The 21906-nt window shown below is 60.3% G+C and overlaps 1 protein-coding gene across 1 annotated transcript; it reads right to left on the minus strand.

Moving 5' to 3' along the window:
* Positions 1 to 4: 4 nt before the first annotated feature.
* Positions 5 to 21904, minus strand: STKLD1 (serine/threonine kinase like domain containing 1). The gene is made up of 19 exons (XM_065928142.1): positions 21681 to 21904; positions 17540 to 17626; positions 15380 to 15424; positions 14057 to 14131; positions 13218 to 13319; positions 10679 to 10749; positions 9924 to 10039; positions 8214 to 8332; positions 7602 to 7765; positions 7034 to 7164; positions 6314 to 6397; positions 4924 to 5040; positions 3411 to 3551; positions 2487 to 2615; positions 1857 to 1985; positions 1657 to 1785; positions 481 to 621; positions 273 to 352; positions 5 to 138 (listed from the first exon to the last, which is right to left on the minus strand). The coding sequence occupies exons 1-19, from the start codon at positions 21813 to 21815 to the stop codon at positions 61 to 63; spliced, it is 2073 nt and encodes a 690-aa protein (XP_065784214.1). The 5' UTR covers positions 21816 to 21904; the 3' UTR covers positions 5 to 60.
* Between the last annotated feature and the right edge of the window lie 2 nt (positions 21905 to 21906).

A 21906-nucleotide genomic window follows, 5' to 3' on the forward strand; every position in this document is an offset into this window, starting at 1 on the left:
AGGAGATGCCTGTGGCACTGGGCGCCCGTAAGGTACAGGTCGAGGAGGGCAGGGTGGCGCCTACCGGCCGCCCTCAAAACTGGACTGGGTGGCCGCCTCCAGTCTATGGAGCACGCTGGCTGCGTAAGAAACGAGCTCCTGCAAGGAGAAGGCGGTCGGCTGCTGTGGACGGTCCCTGGGCGTGCGCCGAGGGCACCGCCTCTGCCCCGTGGGGTGTCCTGCAGCCCCGGTGGGGCCGTGCGGTGAGGCAGGGAGGGCCCCCCAGCGCTCACCAGGCTGGAGGTGAAGCGTCCGTGGATCTCCGCGACCAGGGGCTGGATGCCGCTGCACGCCAGCTCAGACAGGATCTCCTCTGCGGTCAGAGGGGGGTCCTGAGGCCAGCACGACAGGGCCAGGCCCCCACCCTTCGGGGCTCAGTGCTTGGCCCAGCGTGTTCCTGCCCCCCCCCCGCCCCAGACGGCCACGAGCCGGGGCCCTCACTGTGCGCGGCCAGGCGGGCCAGCAGCAGGCACATGCTTTCCACCACCTCCGGGTCATCGCGGTGCAGCTGGTATGTCTCCAGGATGAGGTCCAGGCCGCCGCCGCTCTCCCTAGGCATCACCACCTGCAGGGCCGCCAGCTCTGAGGGAAGGTAGGGGTCGTTCCCTGATGGGTGGGCCTGAGGGTCCTCCAGCAGATGGGGGACGGCCATGCTGAGTTTGTGGGGTTGTTGAGAGCCCAGAGCGCTGTGGGCAGCAAGCGTCGGCCAGCTGAGGACACCACGGTGGCCTCGGGGACTTCAGCAGTCAGGCTGTGACCACTCTGCACCTCTGGAGTCTTCTCCGGCAGAGGGCACCCGTCTCTGCACCCCTAGCCGTCTCCCAGGCTGGAGGAGGGAGTGTGCCCCCACGCGAGGAGGTCCGTCAAGGCAGGTTAGACCCGGCTCCTGATGCCATGTGGTCATCAGGTCCGCTGGAGTTCTGAGGGAGGCGGACACCCCAAGGCATCGATAGACCCTCGAAGGCGGCAAAGCCAAGGCTGTCCCCAGACTCTGACTCGGGTCTGGCTAACTGGGCTCTGCCGACCCAGCTCCTGTGTGCTGAGCCTCCAGCCTTTTGCTCTCAGGGCTCCAGGCCCTGTCTCCTCCCGGCTTGACGGGATCCCAGAGGGAGTGGGGGCAGGCCTGCAGCCTAGGCTGTCTCCATCAGAAAGGGGAGACCCTGCCCCACTCCAGAGCTTCTCCAGGAGTGGGGGTCACCCCGTCTAGCCTGTGCACCCAAGGGGACTGGACCTCACAGGCTGAAGCAGCCTGATGCGGCGGGCAGCCTTGGCGGACTCCAGGCCCCAAGAGTCTCAGAGGGCTGTGGTCCTGGGTTGGGTGCAGAGCCTGGCCGGGGGGCTGAGTGACAGGTGGGGTCAGACCCTGTCTGCTCTGCTGACTTCAGAGCCACACTTGGAGGAACCCCTCTGCTCATACCAAGCGTGTCAGGCGGGGGAGGTGGTCACGACAGGGTCGCAGCAGCGAGTGTGACGTGGGCGCAGAGGACGCCTGCACGCTGGGACGGGGTGTTTCCCTGCTTCAGCTGTGTGCGTGGCTTTGGTCTGGGCCACCAGCAGGCTTCACTGGGAAGCCCGCCCCCCGCCTCCGAGCAGCAGCCCCGTTGGGCCCAGGCTCACCGGACACCTTGGCGAGGCTGGCCAGCCCGCGGTAAGCGTTGTTCAGCAGCAGGACTCGGTCCTGGAACAGCTGCACGCTCCGCAGGAGCAGGTCCGCCACCTCCGCGCACTCCTGCTCCTGGATGCGGCCTGCGGAGGGGCCCGCAAGCCGTGTCCAGGGGCCTGGCCAGCCCCCCGGCCCCGGGCCCCCGGCTGCTCACCCAGCAAGGACAGCAGCCACAGAACCGAACAGCCGGCTTCGGCCATCTCTGCGTCCTTGGGGAAGGTGGCCAGCACCTCAGCAACAAGAGCCGGGGCTCTCTCCAAGGGGGCCTTGTTCACGATGTCAGCTGCAACAGGATGGGGTGAGGAGGGGTCGCCTGTGTCCCGGCGTGGGGAGAAGCACCTGCCGTGTGCATGGCCCCCACCCCCACCTGCCATGGGGACAGCAAGAGCTGCGGGTTCGAGGTCTGCCGTCCGAGATGGGGAGGTGGGAGGGCCGACTCCAGCCTGCTGAGCAAGTCTGGACAGGCATTGGACCCCAAGGGGAGGCTTGGGGCATCTTGCACCCAGCTGTGCTCAGGGCCTCCAAGGCTGGGAGATCTCTTCTTAGGAAAACGACTGTCCAGGTGCTGGAGGGCCAAGTGGGACCTGGAGAGGGAGCCATTCAGCCTGCGAGGGTCCCCATTTCTGAATCAAAAGTCAAAGAGAGGTCGCCCAGGGCAGCCCCTGATGGGCGAGCAGAGGGCCTCCCGGGCCTGGGCCCAGGGTCGGGGTCTGCCCCTTCCCTTCTTCCAGCTCTCGGGTGGTCAGGGAGCAGCGGAAGGGGTGCCAGCCCTGGGCTCACTCACCGTCCGCCAGCAGGGCCCAGAGCAGGCTCAGGCCGTGGATACAGATATCCCTGTTCCTGGGGAGGCTGTCCAGGCGCTGCAGAATGTCCTCAAACAGCCCAGCCCTCTGCAGCTCGTCTGTGGCCAGTCCTGTGGGTGGGCCCTGGGGTGAGGCCACAGAGAGCCCCTCCTCAAGGGCCTTCTCTCCTGACCTCGGGCACTACGATCTCAATGCATGCTTAGTTACTAGAGCCTGCTCTGGGCCAGCCTCGCGCCCAGTGTGGGACTCGGAAACAAAAGGGTACTATTGGACCACCCCCTGGGCCCCCCACTCCAGCACCTTGCATCCCATTACTGGGCTGGGACCAGCCTCCAGGGCTTCGCTTCCAAGGTGTTTTCGCTCGGGTGGTGAGCGGACGTGGCCAAGTGGCCCTGACTTATACCTGTCGTCCCGGCGTGAGGGCGCCTGGCAGCCCTTTTCACTCCCTGCCTTGGGGTCTGGACTGTGGTGGGCTGGTTAGAGCGGGCAGGCTCCAGGTGAGGGCCCGGCGTGAGGGCGCCTGGCAGCCCTTTTCACTCCCTGCCGTGGGGTCTGGACTGTGGTGGGCTGGTTATTGCGGGCAGGCTCCAGGTGAGGGCCCTGGGCTCTCTGGGGCCCCAGCTTCCTATTGCAGAGGTGAGTGGTTGGACAGGAGTCAACTCGGGTAAGGCCCTGGGGGGTGACCCTCTCCTGCACGCCACCCCTCGGCCAGGACTTGCAGGTGGCCATTGTGAGGTGGGGCGGAGGGGCCTGAGGGGCAGCAAGGGCAGGAACCTGAAGCCCAGGCAGTGCCACTGCCTGGCAGGGCCTGTGTCCGTGGGCAGAGGGACGCACGTGGGCGTGGGGCAACCAGAGCAGTGTCTGTGCCCCCCACTGTGTGCCCAGTGCCCAAGGGTGGCACCCACCTTGGCTGGCCACGATGGTGAGCAGGCTGTAGACCATGACCAGGAGCTGCTCCTCTGCGGGGTAGCTCTGCAGGACGCTCAGCAGCACGGGGGTGATGTTGCTGGTGTTCACTACTGTGGCGGCCGGGTCCTGGGCCAGTGCTGCGTGGGCCACAGGAGAGCAGGGTTTACCCCAGGCTGGGGCAGGGCTCCGTGGTTGCGGGGAGGATGCTGAGGGTGGGGTGCAGAGCAGGTCCCCACAAGTGCTTCTGTGACCAAGTCAAGGACTGAGGGGCTGGGGGCCCGTGCCAACATAGACATTTATCACAGAGTGGACATGTAAAGTGTTATGTGGGAATTCAACCTAAATGATAAAGTTCAGAAAAGTAGTGAAATACTTCCAGTTTAAAAGCCAGGTATTTAAAGCTTTCTTTATAAAGACTCCAGGAGGAGCCCAGACCGTCGGCTCCAGCCTCTCTCGCTGCCCCCTCAGCTGACCCCCTGGATGCCCACACCTAGGACCCTGCCCAGCCTGCCTGGGGGGTGGGTGGTCACACCACAGAGCCCCTCCACCCCATCCAGCTCCTCCTCTCGTGCCTGGAGACCAGCCAGAGCAGGGAGGAGCCGGCCCAGGGCCCCAGAGCAGGTCACAGGCAGGCCCCGGGTGCTGCCCCAGTCTACTGGCCACGCTGTGCCGTCCTGGGGTGGGGTTGGGTGGCAGAATGCCCAGAGGGTCGGATGCCAAGCCCAGACTTGGTGGGAGGGAGGGAGCCGCCCCGGGCCCAGGGTGGGTGTGGGGGACCGGGGGGGGGGCCCACCTTGGCCCAGGGAGGGCGTGGGGGTGGGGGGGTCCCACCTTGGCCCAGGGAGGGCGTGGGGGGCGGGGAGAGCCCACCTTGGCCCAGGGTGGGTGTGGGGGGCCAGGGGGGTGGGTGTGGGGGGCGGGGGGCCCACCTTGGCCCAGGGTGGGTGTGGGGGGCAGGGAGAGCCCACCTTGGCCCAGGGTGGGTGTGGGTGTGGGGGGCAGGGGGAGCCCACCTTGGCCCAGGGTGGGCGTGGGGGGTGGGGGAGCCCACCTTGGCCCAGGGTGGGTGTGGGTGTGGGGGGCGGGGGGCCCACCTTGGCCCAGGGTGGGTGTGGGGGGCAGGGGGAGCCCACCTTGGCCCAGGGTGGGTGTGGGGGGTGGGGGAGCCCACCTTGGCCCAGGGTGGGTGTGGGGGGCGGGGGGCCCACCTTGGCCCAGGGTGGGCGTGGGGGGTGGGGGAGCCCACCTTGGCCCAGGGTGGGCGTGGGGGGCAGGGGGAGCCCACCTTGGCCCAGGGTGGGCGTGGGGGGCAGGGGGAGCCCACCTTGGCCCAGGGTGGGTGTGGGGGGCGGGGGGCCCACCTTGGCCCAGGGTGGGTGTGGGGGGCGGGGGGCCCACCTTGGCCCAGGGTGGGTGTGGGGGGCGGGGGGCCCACCTTGGCCCAGGGTGGGCGTGGGGGGCGGGGGGCCCACCTTGGCCCAGGGTGGGTGTGGGGGGCGGGGGGCCCACCTTGGCCCAGGGTGCGCAGCAGCAGGCTGCAGGCACACAGCTGTATGTCCAGCATCCTCTGGTGCTGCCTCATGGTGGTGAGCAGCACCTCCACCAGCTCCGCTGGCCACGGCAGACCTGGGGGGGACAGGAGCAGGTGAGGGGAGGGGCGTGGACCAGACGAGGGACCAGCCCCCGCTGGGAGTCGGGGGCATCGCGTGTGGGCCCTGGGTGACCAGGCACCACCTGTCAGGTGGTAGCTGGCTTCCTGTCCCAGCAGCTCTACGAGGTCAGCCCTCCCGCTGACAGACGAGAACCCAGGTGGTGTGACTCGAGAGCGCCAGCGCCCTTGGCCGTGGCTGCCCTCAGAGGGGACGTCTGCAGTGCCCTAGACTGGCGGCTCAGCGGCCAGGGACCTGTGCCGAGCACGGGGGTGGGGGGAGCAGGCCATGGCGGCAGGGTCCAGGCCCAGCTGTGCCCCTTCCCACTGCCGTCCCCTCTCCCAGCCTGTGTCCTTGTGGAGAGAATGACAAGGTCAGAGGTGCTGGCGCCTGGGAGGCCGCTCGTCCCTTCAGAAGGGACCCAGCACTGCCCTCACCTTCCCCGGGAGCAGACTCTCCCTGCCCATGGACTCTGTCCTGGCCACAGCCCAGCTCCAAGGGATTGCGGGGAGGGAAGAGGGAAGGGAAACGACCGAGGGGAGGTCTCCGAGGCCTCATGACCGGGCTGGGGCTCGGCCTCCATGATATCTGCAGCCCAGCCACTGGGACAGCCTGCTATAGAAGGATGGACGGTGGGTGGATGGAGGGGGATAATGGACAATGGATGGAAGGGATGGATGGTGGGTGGATGGGTTCATGAATGTAATATTCAGGCTGGTGAGACAGGTTGAGTGCAGACATCTTCCGAAACCATGTTTTGGCAGAATTAATGGTATTATTAGTATTAATAATCAATGGAGATGCACGCTTGAGAGGTGGGTAGGTTGGTGCATCTATGCAGGCAGTGAGCAGTGTCTGTGAAAACATGAAGTACTCAGGCCTGCACATCTGGGGTCTTACTGCGCAGAAATGGACAGAGCGCACAAACGCCCCGGTGGTCCGTGTGACCTCGGTTATGATACTGGGAAATCAGCAGCCACTCAGATGCCTGACCAGAGGGACGGTGGGGAGGCATGTAGCGTCCATGAAAAGCAGGGGGGAAGAGGCCACAGGAGATGGTTCTGACCCCGAGCCACCCACCACCCTCGGCTCAGTAAGAGAAGTCCAGGCTTCTGCTCCCAGCAGGTGGTGAAGCCGCGGATGCTGACGGGTCAGGCCGCAGAAGAGTCCAGCGAGGCGGGTCGGAGGGGGCGGGGCTCCGCAGGGGCGGGGTGGAGCTGGGACAGGGGGCTGGGAGGGGGGAGCTCTACCCAGCTGGTCATCAGTCATCCTCAGGAGCCTCTTCAGGGCCCTGTGCTGGACTTCGGGGCGGCTGGAGAAGTTCTGCATGACCTCTGCAGGGGACAGGGCAGCGCGGGGAGGCCTCGGCTCAAGGCCCATCTGTGAGCCCCCCACCACACAGACACAGGTGACCAGGAGTGGGGCCATGCCCTTATCTCCACCTCCTGGGCGGAGCCACTGGGCCAAAGTCCAGGGTCAGCCTCAGCGCCCACCCAGGAGGTTCAACTCGGGCGACTCCCTCCAGGCCACTCAGTCAGCGGGTGATGGGCTTCAACTGGACCCAGCTGTCCGCCTCCAAAGCCCATAACCACGAGACCGGGAACCTGGGCAGCTAGGACCCAGGGGGTGCCCCTTCCCCAGAAAGGGAGGCAGAGGTGGTCCACTGGGGGTAGGTGGGGGAGGCAGTCCCTTATCGTAGCCCAGACGGGGGGCCACTGAAGGGGAGGAGGGAGTGAATGGCCCACCCACACCAGGGACAGGGGGTGGGAGGGCAGAGCCAGGCCTGAACTGAAGGTAACCTGCAGACCCAGCGTCCACCCGAGAGCAGAGGCGTGGCCCCGGCCGGAGCAGGCGGAGGGGTCTATTGAGCAGGGCCACGCTCGGGAGGGACGAGGGGCAAGCCCACGGGCCGCACGGGAGGAGCAGTCCCGGGGCCCCCCCGCGCCGGCCCCTGGGGCCCCCGTCGTCACCGAAGGTGCTGGCCACGTTGCTGTCGAGCAGCATGTCGATGATGAAGTCAGGCACCACCTGCCGGTGCAGCACCAGGGCGATGCTGGAGGACCGGAAGTTGTTGCGCACGAAGGTCAAGTGAATCACATCCCTGGGGAGGAGCAGAGAGCCGCCGCCTGCGCCCGCGACCCGCTCGCTGGCAGCTGCGGGACCCCCACCTTCTGTGGGCGCCCCAGCTCGTCCCGTCCAGGAAGGACCCTGCACTCGCACCCGCGTGGACGCCTCCATCCATAATGTAGACCAAGGAAAAAAAACCCCACAGTTCCCGACTATGTTGAAATAAAGGTGAACAGAACGCAGGATGGATCATATTGTCCTTCTGACTTTAAAATACCTTAGAATTCAAACATGCTCCTGGGCCCGGGGCCACGCCCCTGTCGGTCCAGGACTCAGAGGCATGGCCACAGTTTGGGACAGCCCAGCTTGGAGGAGCCAGTGTCCGCGGAAGAAGCGCTTTGTGGCCGCTGAGAGACTGAGGGGGAGATGGTGAGAGCCAGAGCGAGATGGGACCCCGGAGCCTGAGCTCACCTGACGGCGACTCGCTCCGCGGGGTCGGCCTGGAGCATCAGAGGCAAGAGGGACTGGAAGGTTTCCGCGTCGGGGACCTTCCTCTCCTCCATGGTCCTCAGGACACCGCTCAGGCTGTCGGGGGAGCTCCGGATGTTCTTCCGCAGGTGCATGGCCTCCAGCGTCTAGGAGGAGAGAGGGCCGCTGTGTACTCTCCCAGCGGCAGGGAGGAGGCAGAGGGAGCTGAGGTGGCCCCCGCTGTCAGGAAGGCATGGAGACCGCCTGTGCCCCGGAGTTCTGGTCCAAAGAAGAAATGCAGGTTTGGAGAAAAGCCCGTGGCCATCTCACGGGCCGGAGGGAGTTGGGGACAACCTCCCCCCACGGCTGGAACCCCAGGGCGGGCCGGTCAGTGCATCTGAACTCGGTGGATCTTGTCCCTGAGGGGCTGCCATGGGCGGCGGGTTGGCATGTTACCAGCATCGCCCCCACACAAGGGCCCAGCGGGGCTGAGTGCTGGGGGCTTCACACGGGGCACACCCACGGCAGGAGGATGCCATGGGGGGTGTGCACCCCCCTCAGGGCCAAGGTGGGCTCCTGGGGGCTGAGGGGCAGGGGCAGGCGGGAGGCCCTCACGTCCAGGAAGGAGCAGCTGGCCATGTCCAAGATGATGCAGCCCAGGGACCAGATGTCAGATTTCTGGCTGAAGGAGAAGCTGAGGGCTTCGGGGGCCATCCAGGACTTCTGGAAGGGGTCTGTTGGCAGGAACGAGGCGGGGCATGTATGAGTCCTGGACTCCCCGGGGAAGCAAGCAACTTGAAAATGGGCCCTTGGTCACTCTCCTCGGGGGAGGGAGAGACATGCTGTCTGAGGCCCCGGGGCAGTAAGATCCTGGCCCGAGAGGTTGGGGCCCACCAGGCCGGCCGTGTGCACCCCTGATTCTCACGGTGGCTGCAGGAACAGGCAGACGGGGCATTTCCAGGAAGGCTGAGACCCGCGTGCCCGTTCAGCATCTTGCCTCTACGTGTCCGGACCTCGAGGCAAAGCTCTAGGTGCCCTGCCCCAGTTCCTCAACTTGCAGCCCAAACGGGGAGCCAGAAGAGCAGGATCCCCATCCAGCTCTCAGCACCTGACCCGCCTCAGGCAACCCTCCCTCTCTGGACCCGCACTGCCCAGACAGGGGTGGCTCCAAGGAGCCCTGCCATCTACGCCGCCAGCAGAGCTGCCCATTCACGCACCTGCCCGCCCACCCGTCCATTCATCTACCTGGACCGTTCACCCACTCATCTGCCAACCCGTCCATCCACGCATCCACCTGTCCACCTGTCTGCATGTCCCATCTACCCACCCACCCCCCGACCCACTCATCTGTCAACCCATCCACCCACCCACCTGTCCATCTGTCTGCATGTCCGTCCACCACCCACCTGCTCACCCTTCCAGCAAGGGCAGCATGCCACCAGTACCTGCCAGCCCAGGGCTCTGCCGTGTCCCGTGGAGAGCCGCCCTCTCCTCTCACCGTCCTGATGGCTGTTAGGCTTGAAGCCCAGCTCCCTTTGCCCTGTGGTCTTTTCAGAGGATGGAAACGTCTGTCTGATTCCTCACCTCTACCACCTCCTGGGTTATTCTGAGGCTCAGTAAAGAAATCCAGCCCAAGGGGCTTCCCTGGTGGTGCAGTGGATAAGAACTAGCCTGCCAGTGCTGGGGATACCGGTTCAATTTCTGGTCCGGGAAGACCCCACAGGCTGTGGAGCAACCAAGCCTGGGTACCACCACTACAGAGCCCGCGTTCTGGAGCCTGCGAGTCGCAGCTCATGAAGCCTGCATGCTCCAGGGCCCGCAGGCCAAAACTACTGAAGCCCATGTGCCTAGAGCCTGTGCTCTGCAACAAGAGAAGCCCCCGCAGTGCGAGGCCAGCACACCGCAACTGGAGAGCAGCCCCGGCCGTCTGGAACTAGAGAAAGCCTGTGCAGCGAAGAAGACCCCGCACGGCCAGATGTAAACAAGGAAACGCAGCCGAGCTAGTGCCCGGCGTCCACCAGCCCTCTCCCCGCGCCTCCCTCCCCTTCCTTCCTGCGGAGACCTCCCTCCCCCCTCCATGAAGGTGAGCATTTTCTGAGTGTCTTCAGGACCCTGCGTGTGCCCCCCCCCCCCCCCCGTTGTACCCTGCTCGGTTACAGCCCAGGCAAGGGGGTCTCTGTGGAGTCCACAGAAGCCTGGGGTGGGGGGCGGTCTCTGGGGCCCTTCTGAGCAAGGAGAGGTTGCTGTTGCCTTGTTTCAGCTTCTAGAGTGGCCCCTGCCCTTGGACCCCCCCTTGAGGGAATGGCCCCCACTGCTCCCAGCCACCTTCCTCCGCGCGGACGCTCCACTTGGCCTTGTCGGTCATGAGCGTGTCGGAGCTCAGATCCTGCAGTTTGCAGTGGTCGTTGCTGACGAGGGCGATGTTGGAGGGCTTGAGGTTCCTGCAACCGAGAGGCGAGCCCTTCCACCCGCTGCCCGGCGGGGCCGCTTCTGTGGACCCTCCATTCCTGTCACACCTAGGGCCCCCACCCCTTCTCCCCCCACCTCAGTAAATGCTCTATTGGGACCACTTTAAAAATACCGCTTCATGTAAGCTAAGTACACTGTCACTTCAAACAGGGAAAACGAAGCAACTACAAGCAGGGAACCTGGCGATTGGCCCGCGGTCCCTCCGCCAACAGCCTTCCAGATCTCAGCCAAGAGCTCGTTTGTGACCTTAACAGGATCACGAGCGCTCCCTTCCTACGTCGGTTCACAGAGTTTTCTCTCCTTCCGACGAGGGCTCTACGGCATGCAGCTGCACCGCTTCTGCGACGCCCAGGGTCAGCAGCTCGGCCTGGGCATGCCCGGAGGCCGCGGGTGCTGCTGTCTGCTTCTTTCCTTGCACTTTAGAACCTCCCACCCCGTGTGTGCCTGGGGAGGGTCATGGAGGGGGTGGCACTCCCTCTGAGTCTGGGAGGTGCTCCTGGAGGAGCAGGGCCTGCCCTTGTCCGGCCGCCCCTCCCTCCCGTGGGCCTGCCCCCCGCGGACGCAGCCCTGGGAGGTGCCACCCCCCGGGAGGGGCCTGGCCACCCGCTCACCTGTGGATGACGTCCAAGTGGTGCAGGTAATCCAGCGCGTCCAGCACCTGGCCCAGCATGTTCTGCAGCCACTGGGGAGGAAGAGATGCCAGGATGGGGGGCCGGAAAGCACCCGCCCTTCACAGGCAGCTCGGGGCCGCTCAGTGCAGCCCATGGGGTCAGGCCCATTCCCCCCCTGTGGGTCGAGATGGGCCTGAAGCCAGTGGCCGACAGCTCAGAGCCAGTGCGGGAACTTCTGCTGCAGGCTGCGTGGGGTCCCTCAGGACAGCAAGACCTCGTCAGTTGCAAGGCCCTGGGTTCCAGCTCTACCTGCACCCTACCCCTGGAGGGTACCAGAGATGCTGAGTGTTCACCTCTCACTTGGACTTCCCTGCCCAGGTCATTAGCGTGAAAAGAGCCCTGAGAACATTCTGGAAGCAGTTTGTGTCAGCAACAAGATCCATGTAGTTTCCAGGGCAGTGAGTTTCACACCGTGTTCCTTGAGAGACCCCACCCAGGGTGCCAGAGAGGGGCTGAGGGGGCAGGATCTTGGGCTTCCTCCTCCCACTGACCCCAGGCCCGAGTCGAGCGCCTCTGCTCTCCCTCCTGGGGTTCTGAGAACATCGTGTGCTCCTGACAGGGCTGTCCTACAAACAGAAAGTTTGAAGCCCACTCTGAGCCTGTCTCCAGGCCCCCCTGGGGAGAGCAGCTGGCGGCCCCTCAGAACACCCCACCACCACCCAGCCACCGCCAGCGGGGAGGCGGTTCCCAGAGGCCCGCAGAACAGAGGTGTGTTCAGAGCAAAAGTCATGTGGTGTGGGTCGCAGGCCTAAATGTGAAAACAGGATAGATCCAGTCTGAGGACGACAGAGCAAAACATTGTCCTAATTCTGGGCCAAGAACAACTTCCCGGAAGGCTCAGAAGGCAGCAACCAGAAGAAACACTGATGAACCGCAGCTCATGACAACTGAGAGAGTGAGCCGGCGGCCGAAGACTAGGAGACGTCTGGACACCGTGTCCAGAGCGCAGACACAGCTCGTGTCAATCAACAAGACGGACGACCTCGCGTTTAAACGGGGCGGGGCCTGAACAGACACCAGGAAGATACCCCGGGCCAAAAGGTGCTCACCGTGACCACGCTCGAAATCAGCGAGCTGAAAGGTGATGTTTAATTAAAACTAACAAGTCTGGGATGTCCCTGGCGGTCCTGTGGTTAGGACCCTGTGCGCCCAGCGCTGGGGGTGTGGGTTTGGTCCCTGGTTGGGAACGAGCTCCCACACGCCACAGCTAAAGATCCCGCGTGCCGCAGTGAAGACCAAAGACCCCGCGTGCTGCCACGAAGACCGGGCGCAGCCACAGGAAGAAACACGGACAAGAGGAGGACTGACGCTGCAGCGCAGGCCGGACGCGCAGCCCGAGGGCCACCGCTTGAGGGTCAGCACCGTGTCGACTAACCATCCCAGAAGCCCGGGACGCTGGCCACAGCAGTGCACGCAGCCACTCTCTGACCCGGCGGCGCCACGCCGAGGGACTCCCCCAGGAGACGGATGCTTCGGCCCATCAGACACACGCCCCGCAGTGTTCGTCGTGGCCCTTTGTCACAACAGCCCCAAACTGGAAGCAAGCCAGACGCTCACTGCCCTGAACCAGCTGCGCGACGGAGGTGCGGCCATCCAGTGGAGCGGCACCTGGCCGTGGACAGGCACGCTCTCCTGACACAGTTCAATTCAGCCGCAAAGCCGTGTCCGACTCTTTGCGACCCCGTGGACTGCAGCACGCCAGGCCTCCCTGTCCATCACCAACTCCCAGAGCTTGCTCAAACTCATGTCCATCAAGTCGGTGATGCCATCCAACCATCTCATCTTCTGTTGTCCCCCTTTCCTCCTGCCCTCAATCTTTCCCAGCATCAGGTCAGTTCTTTGCATCAGGTGGCCAAAGTATTGGAGCTTCAGCTTCAGCGTCAGTCCTTCCAATAAATATTCAGCACCGATTTTATTGGAGCTTCAGCTTCAGCATCAGTCCTTCCAGTAAATATTCAGGATTGATTTCCTTAAGGATTGACTGGTTTGATCTCCAAGGGACTCTCAAGAGTCTTCTCCAGCACCACAGTTCAAAAGCATCACCTGGTGTGAGTCAGGCGTGAGTCACCTGACACTCACAGGTGAGCAAATCTCAAAGCACCAGGATGAACAGGCGAAACCAGACACAGGCGAACGTCACGCTGTCCGAGCCCGTCTGCAGGAACTTCAGGGATACACGGGATCTCCGGAGGCGGCAGTCGAGCCTGGGCCCCGGCTGGAGGCGTCTGGAGGGCCAGGAGCACTTGGACCTCACGGGAGGCAGGGACAGAGTGTCCACCCATGCAAAATGCAGCCCGCTCTACAGAAAGATCTATGCACGTTGCGGTAGGCAAATACCTTCATTCCCAAGCATCAGAAGAAATGAGCCCGGGCTCCCGTGGTGCCAGCCCCCACCACCGGTGCCCCTCTGCCCCCCGCTGTGGGGCCTCCCACAGTCCAGGTGGGCCCCAGGCCTGGCATCCCTGACAGTCTGTCTTACCTCAGAGTCCATGGCTGTCTTTGCCGCCCTGTTCTTCTCAATGACATCCTGGAAGCTTTCCTTGTGGTACTCCATCACCAGGCAGAGGAACAGAGAGGAGATCTGCTGGGGACACAGTCCCTTAGCCGGGTCCCACCTGGACCCCTTAGCCAGGTGCCGAGTTCGGGCCCCTGGCAGCCCAGGCCTGGGACCTCCTGGGCCATCACCGCTCCAGGACCTTCCTCCCCTGGGCCACCACCGGCGGTGGCTACGGCAGCACTGCCCCCATCCCCCAGGGTGGACACGGCCCATGACGTGTGGCTCCCTGCTCCTGCCCCACCCGTCTACACGAAGCCCCTTGGGCTTTTCTTAAAAGTGCGTGTGTCCACCACGGCACATGCAGGCCACAGCGCTTGGGGCCCTGGCACCTTCATCCCTTAGGGCTCAGCTGAGACCCACTCCTCCCCGAGGGGCCTCGCCTGACGGGACCCAGCAGCCCCCAATTCAGCCCTGTCTGGGGTAACCGGCAGGGAGGCCTCGGGGTCCCTGGAAAGACAAGGAGTCAGACGGCCACTGGGACCCAGCGCAGGGCTTAGGGGCTGCCAGGCCCAGACCTGAGAGACACGGGGTTGTTGCCAGCTGGTTTCTCCCAGCCTTCTCCTGGAAAGTGGGATAATGAGCCCCACGCAGAGGCTGTAGGGTCCCAGGCGAGATGCCACCCAGAAGCCCCTGCATGGCCCGGAGGGTGCAGAGCCAGGGGGAGCCTCGCAGAGGTCCTGCCATTGGCGCTCACAGGGTTACAATCAGCCAGGTGGGGGGCCCTCTGTGCCCGCTGAGTCCGCGGGTCGGCTCTGACCCACCTCACTGTTCCACGTGATGAAGAGCTCCTGGTAGATGGAGATATGGGCGTGCTGAAGCTTCAGCAGCGGCATCAGCTGTGGACAAGGGCAGAGGAGGTGGTGGTGTGGGGAAGACCGCATCTCAGCCATGCTCCTCTGCCCAGGGCAGGGGCGGGGGTCCCGGGAGGGCGGGCGGCCTGGAGGTTAGGAGCCAGATGGCCCAGGGTAGGTCCTGTTTCCGGCTGTGCTGGCTGGGCTGTATAACGGAGGGCCGGCTCCTCCACCTCTCAGCCGCCCAGCCCCATCTGGAAAGAGCAGCAGCCATGGTGTCTGCCTCGCGGGGCGTCAGGAGGACCAGGTGGGCCAATGCAGGCAGAACGCCTGGGGCCGAAAACAAGCAGAGTCCGGGATGTCTGGAGAAGGGGGTGTGGCCAAAGGGAGGAGGGGACTGCTGTGCCTGGGCCCCCTGGCCCCCTGGCCCCCTGGCCTCCTGGCCTCCTGGCTGTGGGCACTAGAGGTCCCAGGACCCTGCCCTCAGCTCCAAGTGCTTTGAAAACAAACACAGTTAGGCAGCAGAAGTGGCTCCCTTAGCAACTTGGAGCCAGATGGACAGCTGCTCCTGATGGTGGGTTGGGTGTGAAAGGCAGTGGCCTAGCAGGACGTGGGAGGGAGCTGGGGGGAGTATGATGCTTGGGGGGGTACAGGATGGCTCCCCACTTCTTTCTTCCATGAATGTGGCCTGGGTCCATCAGCGTGCCTCAGACACACTGTGGACAGAATAGCTACTGGTAAAGCTAAAAAGCTCCTGATTCCAGAAAGAAGAGCTACGGGTGGCCATTAGATGGGAGGGGAGACATTTAGCTTCGTGTAAAATTCAGGAAGAGCAGAGAAAACAACTCAGAGCCTTTGCCCAGCAAACTGAAGTATACGCAGCTGTTTCTGCTCTTATAAATCAGGATGTTACCGTCAGTGCCGACTGGCAGATCTAAGGAATGTAAAAGAGTTTATGTTTTCTTTGTTAAACAATTCTCTATTTTCCAAATTTTCTGTTTGGAAAGAAAAAGACCTTTTAAAAGATGGTTATTGGTAGAACAGCCTAGGGACCTAGCCAACATTTAAAGGTAGTCTTCTTTGAGAATGTATATTCTAAGTTGTCGGCACCTGGATTTAGAAGTAAATGTTTGGGGCATAGACTCCCTTCATGACCTGGGGCATCTGGCTCCACGGCACCAGCCAAGAGCTGGTCCTGACTCTCCAAGCCCCCGGCAGCTCCCACCCTTCACTCCACAGGCACTGGGTGACCTGTATCACGTCCTCTGGAGAGGTGGTCCCCCAGAGAGTTACCTCCTCCAGGGCCTCGTTGGCCTGATGCTCATCAATGCACTCCACCTAGAGGAGCAGAGCAGAGCTCGGTCAGTCAACACGCAGTGAACACCCCCATCAAGATCACCACCAGCGCCATCACCACCTCCACCATCAAGATCCCAGTCATGACCATCATCATCACCACTGCTGTAATCACCGCCATCACCATCAAAATCCCAGTCACGACCATCATCACCACCACTACTATAATCACCGCCATCACCATCAAAATCCCAGTCACGACCATCATCACCACCATTGTTACAATCATCACCACCACCACCATTATTCACCAGGGGTGCCAATCTCCTATCATTCAGGACCCACCACACAGCACCAGATGGGCCTGGAGAGGTTCTAAGGGATGGATCCAGAAATACCTTAAGCAGTGAGATCATCTTTGCTCCTATTGCAAGGGTAAGTTTAGGACAGCCTAACACAAACCCCAGAGAATCATTGACCATTTTCAGACCATCTCGAAAGCCGGGAAGAAAACAGCGTGTCACCTCCAGAGCCAAGGAGCCTGGCACATGCCAGCCTTATGGCTCACTGCTCACTCAGGTCGGGAGGGCTGTGCCTGGCGCTGAACGTGGGTGCTGGGGAACGTGTGCAGAGGGAGAGAGGGTGGTGGGCAGAGCAGCATCAACTTTGACTCTGCGCCGTACTTGGCGGCAAAGACTGTGGGTGCACGCTATCACCGCATCTTACCAGACCCTCACCCAGAACTTTTGCTCCTAAGATTTACCAGTGAAGGACTCTTGTAATCAGCTGATCACAGATGAAGGGGCAGCTGGTGGGTGATTGCCAGGCCCACGTAAGGACCCCTGAAACAGGTGCGCCGTGCATTCCTTTCCTGTCTTCACGGCTCACGCTTAAGTCATTTTGGCCAAAAACATACTGAGAGCTTTAAAATTATCACCTCTTTTTGAACTGGAAATCCCACCTCTAGGAATTTATCCCAAGGAGATCATGGATCCTCAAAAAAACTAACTGTAAGATTGTTCATCAGAGTTGCTTATTGTTGTTTAGTCACTAAATTGTCGCTGACTCTCTGTGACCCTATGGACCCCATGGAGCCCGCCAGGCTCCGCTGTCCATGGGATTTCCCAGGAAAGAATACTGGAGTGGGCAGTCATTTCCTCCTCCAGGGGATCTTCCCAACCCCGGGGTCAAACTCGAGTCTCCTGTAAAGGCGGATTCTTTACCACTGAGTCACCAGGGAAGCCCTATCAGAGTTGCTTATACAGAGGGAAAAATCAAGGAAATTTTTGCGCTTGTTGTCCCGAGTGGATAGGTGGGGCGTCAGGCCTCGAGGCCAGGCCACAAAGGAGCAGGAGGCTGGTATGGACTCCGGGCCTGGCTGCCTCAGGGGAGCTGCTGCAGAGACAGGAGGCCCAGCGGAGCGGAAGGGCGCCGGCAGCAGCCAGCGGCGAAGCTTTGGCCTAGACCCTCGGCTCCTCTGGGCCACCTGGGCTTGGACACGCCAAGGTGCACACTGCACATCCCCTGCAGGTGCGCACTCCACCCTGCCGTGCCAGCCCTGCTGAGGAGGGGGAGGAAGGGCCCAGGGTGGGTGTCCTGCCCTTAAACTTGTGTGACCTTGGGCAAGTCCCTGCCCCCACTCCCCAGCCAGCCTCCTTCAGTTCAGTTCAGTCCAGTCCTCAGTCGTGTCCGACTCTTTGCGACCCCATGGACTGCAGCACGCCAGGCCTCCCTGTCCATCGCCAACTCCCAGAGCTTGCTCAAGCTCATGTCCGTTGAGTCGGTGATGCCATCCAGCCTCCTTATCCTTGGCTATAAAGAGGGGTCATTGGTCCCTCTTTGCTGAGTTGGTGGGAGGTTAAATAAGATGACAGTTATGCCTGGCACCATGTCCACGTAAATGGGGAGTATGGTTGTGGTTGCTGGTGGAATAATCATGAGCATTCCTTCCCCATCAAGGTGGAAGAGTTGAGTCTCCAGGGAACCCCAAGGAGCCTCATACCACCCCCACGTCTCCCCCCGCAGCCCCTCGCAACCCCTGGATCTGCCTCCCCGACTGCTGGCAGACAGGAACCCGGCTGTCACAGGAGAAAGCCTTCCTCTAGGGTGGGGGAGATCCGTGTACGGATCTGGAGTGCCTCAGGCACGGCCTCTTACCTGCTTGATCATGCGTTTTGCTTTGGTTTTTGTCTCCTCTACCACCAGGTTCACCCCCAAAGCCCCAGGATTCAGCCAGTCCAAGATCTACCAGCACAAGAGAAGCTTTCAGGAAAACGTACACATCTTTGTACTTCCCCAAGTGTGCCCACCTCCAGTGTCTTTTCCAGTCCTCCTAACTTTCTTCGTGGGCTAGCAAAGAAGGAAATGACCCAGAAGGCTGAGGAGGGCTGCAAAGGCAGAACCTGAGCCCATCTCTCAGGGGCCGACTCTGGAGCTCTGTCAACCCCCCCAGGCCCCTTCTCCAATCCGTGGTTAGGACCAGCCAGGCGTCCGAGAGCCAGCACCTCCCCAGGGCAGAGGGTTTCTTCACTCACTGTAGCCCCTTAGGATCCCAACTTTCAACAGCCACCTCCAAACTGGGCCGCCAAATAAGAACATAACTGGTCCACAGTTGGTGCACTTATAAGCCATGACCCCATGGGAACCTGGCACGTGCCAAGCGTGTTACAGCCACCCACACAGTTGGCACTGTTGCCATCTCCTCGTTTCCACCGGAGGAAACTGAGACACCGGGAGCTGGGTCCTTGCCCAAGGCTACAGCACTAATACCCCAGAGGGCCTGGCTTGGGCTGGAAGTCGGGGGTCTGGCTCCAGAGATGGTGCATGGATGCATGAGGCTGGGTGATGTGAGTACGTTCATCAGAGGATGAAGGGAAGGGTGCTGCAGGGTGCAGAGGAGTTTGTCCAGGCGGTGGGGCCCTCAGTCTAGGGACCCTCAGAGTCCAGAGAAGTTTTAGGGTTCTGTAACCCAGCACTTGTGGCCTGAAGCCTGCTCAGGGGGTGACAGGGGCGGAGACCTGACCGCATCATGCCCGTGTAAGAAGGCTCACACTCAGGCACGCTCAGGGGGCAAATGAAACAGTAAAATGCACTGGTGTCTCAGAGCAAGGCTTTTTTTTTTCCCCCTCTTAAAAAGTAACCTTGTTTTTAAAATTCTCTGGTCACCCAGAAATGCATCCGCTTTACCACTGGCTCACTCCCCACCACACCCCCTCCCCATCCCTCCCACACAAAGGGGATTCTCACAAAGGCAAATCTAACGTAATGAGTCACTGTCAGATTAACGAATCTTTTTTACAAAGATTGACTCTAACATTTAATAAAGCTGACATCTAATAACATTCAAATGGCTGTCTGAGGAAGCCTTACAAATAGCTGTGAAAAGAAGAGAAGCAAAAGGGAAAGGAGAAAAGGGAAAGATACAGTCATTGGAATGCAGACTTCCAAACACTAGCAAGGAGAAGGAAGAAAGCCTTCCCAACTGATCAATGCAAGAAAACAGAGGAAAACAATTGAATGGGAAAGACTGGAGATCTCTTCAAGAAAATGAGAGATACCGAGGAAACACTTCATGCAAAGGTGAGCACAATATAGGACAGAAACTGTATGGACCTAACAGAAGCAGAAGATATTAAGGTGACAAGAATACACAGAAGAACTACACAAAAAAGATCTTAATGACCCAGATAATCACGATGGTGCGATCACTCACCTAGAGCCAGACATCCTGGCATGTGAAGTCAAGTGGGCCTTAGGAAGCATCATTACAAACAAAGCTAGTGGAGGTGATGGAATTCCAGCTGAGCTATTTCAAATCCTAAAAGACGATGCTGTGAAAGTGCTGCACTCAATATGCCAGCAAATTTGGAAAACTCAGCAGCGGCCACAGAACTGGAAAAGGTCAGTTCTCATTCCAATCCCAAAGCAAGGCAATGCCAAAGAATGTTCAGACTACCACACAACTGCATTTATCTCACACGCTAGCAAAGTGATGTTCAAAATTCTCCAAGCTAGGCTTCGACAGTATGTGAACCAAGAACTTTCATATGTTCAAGCTGGATTTAGAAAAAGCAGAGGAACCAGAGATCAAATTGCCAGCATTCGTTGGATCATCGAAAAAGCAAGAGAATTCCAGAAAAACGTATACTTCTGCTTTATTGACTACACTAAAGGCTTTAACTGTGTGGATCACAACAAACTGAAAAATTACTCAAGAGATGGGAATACCAGATCACCTGACCTGCCTCCTGAGAAATCTATGCAGGTCAAGAAGCAACAGTTAGAACCGGATTGGAACAATGAACTGGTTCCAAATTGAGAAAGGAGTACGTCAAGGCTGTATAGTGTCATCCTGCTTATTTAACTTATACGCAGAGCACATCATGAGAAACACTGGGCTGGAAGAAGCACAAGCTGGAATCAAGATTGCTGGGAGAAACATCAATAACCTCAGATACGCAGATGACACCACCCTTACGGCAGAAAGCAAAGTGAAACTAAAGAGCCTCTTGATGAAAGTGAAAGAGAAGAGTGAAAAAATTGGTTTAAAATTCAACTTTCAGAAAACTAAGATCATGGCATCTGGTCCCATCACTTCATGGCAAATAGACAAGGAAACAGCAGAAACAGTGAGAAACTATTTTCTTGGGCTCCAAAATCACTACAGATGGTGACTGCAGCCATGAAATTAAAAGACGCTTGCTCCTTGGAAGAAAAGCTATGACAAACCTAGACAGCATATTAAAAAGCGGAGACATTACTTTGCCAACAAAAGTCCATCTAGTCAAAGTGAAAGTGAAAGTTGCTCAGTCATGTCTGATTCTTTTCGACCCCATGGACTATACAGTCAGTCCATGGAATTCTCCAGGCCAAAACACTGGAGTGGGTGGCCTTTCCCTTCTCCAGGGAATCTTCCCAACCTAGGGATCAAACCCAGATCTCCTGAAATGCAGCCGGATTCTTTACCAGCTGAGCCACCAGGGAAGCCCAAGAATACTGGAGTGGGTAGCCTATCTCTTCTCCAGCAGATCTTTCCAACTCAGGAATCGAACCGGGGTCTCCTTCATTGCAGGCAGATTCTTTACCAGCTGAGCTATCAGGGAAGTCCCCATCTAGTCAAAGCTATGGTTTTTCCAGTAGTCATGTATGGATGTGAGAGTTGGACCTTAAAGAAAGCTGAGTACCAAAGAATTGATGCTTTTGAACCGTGATGTTGGAGAAGACTCTTGAGAGTCCTTTGGACTGCAAGGAGATTCAACCAGTCCATCCTAAAGGAGATCAGTCCCGAATATTCATTGAAAGGACTGATGCTGAAGCTGAAGCTCTAATACTTTGGCCACCTGATGTGAAGAACTGACCTGATGCTGGGAAAGATTGAAGGCAGGAGGAGAAGTGGACGACAGAGGATGAGTTGGTTGGATGGCATCACCAACTCGATGGACATGAGTTTGAGCAAGCTCCGGAAGTTGGTGATGGACAGGGAGGCCTGGCGTGCTGCAGTCCGTGGGGTCGCAAAGAGTTGGACACAACTGAGCAACTGAACTGAACTGAAACATTCATTTCTCTTTATTTTCCAAACTTCCTTTTGTTTTGTGAATTTTTTAGGCCCTAAACATTTTCACAAGCCCTGGAAAAGGCCCAGTTTCCCCCAGTTAGGGACTAATGATGGAGCGTCTGGGAGTGTGAGGGCTGCAGATGTTGAATTCTGAATGTTCTGTGGGCTGCAGGAGCTGAAGCACATGGACCTGTGGGGGGAAAGGACGAGGCTGTTTTCCAGCATCCTGTATTCAGACTGGAGAGGCCTTAACTTCATCCCTCATTTTAGAGAGGGGGAAACCCAATGCCAAGGGGCAAAGGACACCCAGGAGGCCACCTATGAGCTAGAGGCCAACACTGGCCCAGCATGGGCACCTTGCCTCCCCGGGGTCAGGCGTGGAAGCAGGGCGGCTTTTCAGGTGTGCTGTGCTTGCTCGCTCAGTTGTGTCGGACACTTTGCAGCCCCCGTGGACCGTAGCCCGCCAGGCTCCTCTGTCCATGGGGTTCTCCGGGCAAGGATACTGAAGTGGGTCCATGCCCTCCTCCAGGGGATCTTCCCCACCCAGGGATCGAACCCGGGTCCCTCGCACTGCGGGGCGGATTCTTCACCAGCTGAGCCACCAGGGAAGCCCTGGGGGCCACAGGGACTGTGACCGTTAAACCGGTGGGGGGGCGGTAGTGGCAGCAGGATCGGGTCCTGGGTTCGGCCCTGACCATCGGCCCCTCGTCGTCCCCACCTGCTCGCCAGGGGACCGCTCGGCACCTGGTACTTTTCCATAGGGTCTTGAGAGGAAGACTCGGCCTCCCTGTCCCTCTGCGGGGCGCTGGGGTGCACCTCTGGCCCAAGCCGCAGTCGGACCCCGGACTGAGCATGCGCGGTATGGCGGTGTGCGCCCATCCCCCATCCGGGGGGCACCCATCAGCCCCCGGGAGCTTGCCTGCCGACCCGGGCCCTCCCTGCAAGAACTGCGCCCGCTGCTGCGTCCTTT

Source organism: Muntiacus reevesi, chromosome 3 (assembly GCF_963930625.1).
Source record: "Muntiacus reevesi chromosome 3, mMunRee1.1, whole genome shotgun sequence".
NCBI lineage: Eukaryota > Metazoa > Chordata > Mammalia > Artiodactyla > Cervidae > Muntiacus > Muntiacus reevesi.